This window comes from Camponotus floridanus, unplaced genomic scaffold (assembly GCF_003227725.1).
Source record: "Camponotus floridanus strain SB8 unplaced genomic scaffold, Cflo_v7.5 scaffold23, whole genome shotgun sequence".
Lineage (NCBI taxonomy): Eukaryota > Metazoa > Arthropoda > Insecta > Hymenoptera > Formicidae > Camponotus > Camponotus floridanus.
Window position 1 is genome coordinate 1257956 of NW_020229359.1, and position 6777 is coordinate 1264732.

Below are 6777 nucleotides of genomic sequence, written 5' to 3' on the forward strand. Positions count from 1 at the left end.
GTTTACGCATCGAGCGACCACGTAGATGCTATAGTTCAGTGACGTTCAATTTGACTGAAGATTCCTTTAGCTTAACAAATGTAATTGTAAAAAAATATTTTATATTTTTCTACAACAAAATCAAAATATCTAATTAACGTGGTTAGAGGATAATAAATTTACATAAATATAAGTAAATATAAATAAAAGTTAAATATACAAATGTCAACTATAATTACTAAATAATTAATAAATTAATCCATATCATTAATTAAATAATTAATCTGTAGGAAAAGTCTTAAAGAAAAGATCCTTAAAAAATTAAGAAAAATTTTTGATACAAATTTTTTGATTTTTAAATGGAATTGAATAAATCAATATTTTATAAATTATATATATTTTTATAAAATTATGTTTTTATAAAATTATGTTTTTGTATTATTTCTCAAAATTTTTCACACGCTATGGTGAATTGTTCTACAAAAATATTAATAATTAGCACATTTTTATATTTTAATATATTGAATAAATGATAAACACATCTTCTTTTTTTCAAATAATTAAAGTTAATATAATGTAGTATATTTTTTCTAAAGTTTTTATTTTAACAATTATAATATTTTTCATATCTATTCTTATTTCATATCTATTCTTCTATTTTTATTTATCTGTGTTACATTAAAAATTAATATCACAAAATTATTTCTATAATTAATTTTATTGTTTCTCTATAATTAGATAAAATAATATTCTTCTTGTGGGAATAACGATTACATTATTAATTAAACTTGGAAACAATACATTGTTACATTTAATCAATTATTCGTCTACAAATTACCCATTTATTTATTATTTTATCTTATTGAAAAAACTCCATTTAATAATTGTTTGCATTTAATAATTGTTTTTCACATTTAATAATAATTTATTTTACAATTGATGCAATTATGGAATATTACTACTATTAAAATAAAAGATAGTATTTAGGAATTAGATCGATTACGTCGATTCTACACCTCGAGCGTGACATCATGTTGCTCGTTACAATCATATGATGACATCACGTATTATAATGATTCAAACCACATAAAATATGATGCTAGCGCTTCAAGTTTTATAATGATATAAGAATAATTTCCGGTGTATAAAAAGGGAAACTTAGCATTTGGAAAGTAGTCTAATTTTTAAATTAATCAATATCAAGGACTGTAAATTTATTCAGGAGGTTCATAAAATACATAAATAAAAATTTTTTTGTGTTGCAATTCTTTTTCAGAAAAATCATTCTGCATGTTTTCGACATAAAAAAGAACTATATACGAACTATAAAGTATACAAATTTGGGCGCATTGAAATGCATGCTGTCACTTATATTATTTTATAATAAGCGAGCTTAAGACTATTATATACAATATTTACTTAATATATAATATTAAATACAAATGTACTTTATTTTTCGAATCTATCATTATCATGAAATTTAAAACATAGTTTTTTATACGATTTGTAAATTAATATTTAATATTTAGTATAAAATAACGAAGATATTAAGAATTGTTCTTTATGCTCTACATACAGGAGCACAGACATTACACGCGCGTTGAGTTTAATATATTTTTAATACATGTATAAATTATAAAAATTATATTTTTAATATATGTATATTGCACACATGCGAAGAATATAATATCGAAATACATAATACTTGGATTTATTAGAATTTGTATTTAATATATTTATTCTTTCTTTCTGTTTATAACTATTTGATTCCGAGTTTTTCTACTTGTGATACATTAAAAAAATAGTCGCAATTATTATAATTTAAATTTATTTTTTAGCGACAACTATATTTAAAATTATTATTTAAAATATAATTATTATTATTATTACGCACAAGGTTATTATTGTCAATATTATGGTAGTAATAACTACAAAAATAGAAAATTCAACTATATTTTTTTACTATGATATTATAGTTGATCGTTTTTCTCAATTTTTACATTTTTTTATCTTTTTTATTTCGCCACACTTTTTACGTGTATCCGTATCTTTCTTATATATATCTATATTGCCAATAAAATTATTCGCGTTTGCTTCCATTAGCCTCCTTTCGCTGATTACTTGCAATATAATACAGCACATTTTTTTTCATTAGATTTTCACAAAATTAATGTCATAAATTCCCCACAAAAAGAATATTGAATCTCTTTTTTATTGTATTTTTATTTGGCTTATAAAAATAATTATATTAAAATTAATTAAACTATGCATTCTAAATTATGAATATTAAATATAAATACTAATCATAAATATTAAAACATATTAAATATTACACACACACACACATATGTATGCATATATACATATGTTATAATATAGTATTTATAATATTGAAGAAATTAAATAAAAACTTATTAAGTCAGCGGATCTATAGTATATTTTTTTTTAGAATTTTATTATAAGTAATAAAATGAATAATTGCGTAAGAGAAAACAAATTTATAACTATCATATAAAAGCAATTAATCATGTGTATGTGATAGATATCATAACTATTATTAATATATAATTGTTAAAAATAACAATATAACATATCGAATTTCTTGGAAAAACTGCATCATCAAAGATTAGGGCAAATATATATATGTACATATATTGCACTATATTTCTTTGGTATATATGAGTCATATTTCTTTAATATATATGAGTCATATTTTTTTCTAGCAAAAGATTATTATATTACATATTGACATAAAATTGTCATATAAATAATAAAAAACATTTTATTTAATGTATAAATTTTAATTTTAAATAATTTTATAAATGTGTATTAATGATATATAAAATAAAAATATTAGAAGAATAAATATAATTATTATTACTCTACTCTACTATTATTATTCTACTATTTATCTATTAATTATATTTCATACGTCTTATTAAATTGATCTTATTAAAAATAAAAAAAAGGTTGTTAATATTAATAATAATAATAAAATAATAATAAGATTATTATTATTAATATTATTATTTTCATTATACTATTAATATTATTAATAATAAAACAAATTGTATGAGCAGAAATTGGGAAAAGCACATTTATTTATTCTATAAATAATTTAATATTGTGTTAGAAATTAACTGTTTTATGCGCAGAGCTGGGCAACTGGCTGATATTTATCAGTCCCTCAAGATGGCGTAATAAATGCTGAATTTGAAGTTTCAAAGAAACAATGAGAATGATATATTATACCAATGTACCATCATTATTCTCACAATTTGTCCAATTAATCATTGAAAATTTTTTCCAGATATCACATGACATGAATAATTTGAAATTCATGCCTTGGTTTACTTTTCATTTTTATTTTAATATAATTACACCAATCGACAAAACAACAATATAGGATTGGTTCTCCAGCCACCTCCTAAAAGAATCAAATGATAAAAATCAAATATTCCTAAATTATTATTATAAAAGAATTTTTATAAAAGAATTATTATAAAAGACTATAAAAGAATCTTATCTCTTTTTCGAATAATTTCCTTTTATATGTTAATATATACATTTTTTACAATATATATATTTTTTAAAATGTATATATTGTATTGTGCATATATATATATGTGTGTGTGTGTGTGTGTATGTGTGTGTGTATCTGCGAAATCTAGAAGCTTTTTGAAGAAGAAACATTCTATTGATTATTTGATAACCTTAGAACTGGAATGACCAATGTCATTTTATGAATTAAAGATATACAATTCTTATTCTTTTTCTCTAAATATAGAATGTTTCTATTTCTTATTTAATACAGGAGATCTTGATCTGTTTCAAGATTCAAAGTGTCGATAGAATTGTACAGTAGACAGAATGAATTGCCATTCTTACGGTACTATCGGTGATCGGAGCGGAGGCAGACAAATCTCTCAAGGAGGGAATTGGTGCCAGTTCTACAATCTGCTGTCTGGAACTATTTTTATTGATCTTTTCTCCATTTATGGAATTTTCAGTTACATCGCTATCCGTACTAGAATAGGAACTTTGTATATCACTTGATGTAATTGTATCTTGTTCTTCTCGAATCTAGAGTTGTAAATGGTTATTTTATATGTGTATATGTGTACATAACGTGTATGTATGTATATAATTTTAAATCAATTATTTAAATCATAATCTTTCTCGTACTTAATATAAAATTAGTTATTGTTGATAACTAATTCACTAAAGCTATTTCTAATTTCCTGGAAAATTAAAGAAACTAGTACAAATAACTGCAAAATTTGTACTCTATATTTTAAAGATTTCTAAAATAATAGCATAATGAAAATACATTATTATATTAGATAAAGCTTATAATGTAGAAATACTTTGAGGATTATTTTAAACATCGACAAAATGTGTATTTTTTTGTTTATGCTTACGCACCCATTGCCACTGATCAAAGAGAACCCACACTTGAATCAGATACAAAGTCATGACGAAAAGTGATAATATACACATTATGAAATTATGAATAAAGATGGGATGCTCTAATATTTCCTCATCAGTAAATTCAGTAACATCGATGTACATATCAGCGTGTTTCATTTCCATTATTCCTGTCACGAGCATCATAATAGCCGATGCCGTACATACTACAAGAGGCTTGCAATCATCATTATCATAACAAGACATGATTATTTTTTACTTAACATATATACGTAATTTTATTTATTTATTTATTGTGTACGTGCATTGAGATAATTAATTTTGTATTTTCTTTTATCAAAAACAAAATAAAATTAACTACCGTTGTAAAAATAAAAATTTAAATTACATATGTATAATATAATATTATTATAGAAGTATATATTTAATTTTATAAATTTTTAAACTCTGAGTTAGAAATTATTTGTTACGAACAAGAAAAGCATATAAGCAAACGTTACATGATAATCAATTAAAGATCATGTATTTCAAATTCAGCAATTTTTAGTACTATATATTTTATTTTTAGATTGTAATTTTATTTAAATAAATAACTAAATTTGGAATTTATATCTAAATCATATAAAATAAAAATATATTGCATGGAACACAATATTATACTTTCTATTTTGAAGATTCTTATAAGCATTTTGGAAGAAAAACTCACTATTATAGGTCTATCAGGTAGTATTTTTTTAACAAGCCATAATATCACAAGAACGAGGCTCATCAACATGCAGATAGGATACATGAAGAAAATAGGATTTCTTTCCTCCGGCAATGACGGAATCGTGTCATCCTTTTTTCGCGCGCATTCATTTATATAGTGATGTATATGATGAAATATTTCAATGGTCGATGCAATTATCTAGAAAAATTTTGATGTTGTAACAATTCCGCGCATATCTACATATACTCGCATCAATAAATGTAAATAAAATATAGAAAAATTGCGTCAAATTAAAAGTAAAATATACTATAAAAAAATATAAATAAAAGTAAAAATAAAATATAAATAGAATATATTATAAGAAAATATGATAAGATATATGTGACAACAAAGATGCTGCAAGCTTTCACAAGCGCCTGTGAAAAATATTCATCGAAGATATTCGCTGCTAGATATGTATATGGTGCTAACAATGAGGTCTTAACAGATTTCCGTGACAATACTGTCAGCTGAAATAGAACGCGAGTAATCGAACACGCGAGAAGCCTGCGGTTCTCTTCCTGAAACGATTAAAATTTGCGAAGTACACGTATCGACACGCATATTCACACGTGTAAACAGGTCCAATGCGTATTTCTGTTTGACATATCATATCGCATTACATAATAAAAATCTCGATGTTGCGATTATCGTGAGATGGTTACTGAATCACGTGCAATGACAAGGGAATCCTGAAAACTGGGTCGCGCCCAGTTGTATTATTTTTAAATATAAAGTAGTTTTATTTTACACGCGGAATATGCAATAATGTAAAGATAATAATACTATCTTAAGACGTTACATTTTATCGCATTTTTTATCATGCGAAGAAAGGAGCTCACAGAACGATTATATCATTTTTATAAATTTGAATTCTGCATGCTTGTAAATTTTTACTTCATCTAACGAATATTTCAGTAAACGTAAAATGATAAATTCAGTCGTCCATTTTCATTCATTTCCTTGTATCGATATATCAAATGATATATCCTTTTCTGATATTTTTTAATATTCTATCAAATTTTATCATGTTTTATATAATTATATTAATTAAATTATATTAATATAATTATATTTTTAATTATGCTTATCGCAAATACTAAGAATAAAATAATCATAACATGATTATTTTCCATTATTGTCTTTAACTCTGAATAAGATTTAAACTAAATGATTTACAAATAAAAAAGTGATCGTTATGTTCGATTTCTTACGAATTGAACAAAATGTAGACTGGCATGCACGATATGCGATAGATCTGTCCTTCTCTGAAACTTTACTTCACCATTGTGATATATAGCTGCAAGCTTGGCAGCGTCTTGGAGTCTGCGAAGTTCCAACGTGGCTTCATGCTCACTGATCGATTCTCTATTTTTAGTTTGACTCACCATTAAATCATTAATTATTAATTTAAATTGGGCAGATTCTCTCTTCTCTCGTCAATGTAATCTGAATATAGTGACTGGACTCGATTATTCTTGAATTATCTAACAAATGAACAATGACAGAAATGACATTCGCAATCAATTTATACCTATTGTCAAGAATCGAAACTAGAAACGAAGAATCAGCTTAAATCATCCGATGTTGATTTAAAACCGGTTCTTGGATAATTTAAACAG

The 6777-nt window shown here is 24.1% G+C and overlaps 1 protein-coding gene across 1 annotated transcript; it reads right to left on the reverse strand.

Moving 5' to 3' along the window:
* Positions 1–3292: 3292 nt before the first annotated feature.
* Positions 3293–6546, reverse strand: LOC112637969. Its single transcript, XM_025408744.1, has 5 exons — positions 6370–6546; positions 5114–5314; positions 4405–4623; positions 3868–4062; positions 3293–3406 (listed from the first exon to the last, which is right to left on the reverse strand). Exons 1-5 carry the CDS (start codon positions 6544–6546, stop codon positions 3293–3295), a joined length of 906 nt encoding a protein of 301 aa, XP_025264529.1.
* Positions 6547–6777: the final 231 nt, after the last annotated feature.

What these genes read in the sequence shown, in the direction of transcription:
- LOC112637969 (XM_025408744.1), bottom strand. Translation starts at nt 6,546, where the DNA reads ATGGTGAGTCAAACTAAAAATAGAGAATCGATCAGTGAGCATGAAGCC. An exon ending in GTCTACATTTTGTTCAATTC is followed by an intron (nt 5,315 to 6,369) that starts GTAAGAAATCGA and finishes AAATTTTTCTAG; the next exon opens with ATAATTGCATCGACCATTGA. An exon ending in TACCTGATAGACCTATAATA is followed by an intron (nt 4,624 to 5,113) that starts GTGAGTTTTTCT and finishes GATGATTGCAAG; the next exon opens with CCTCTTGTAGTATGTACGGC.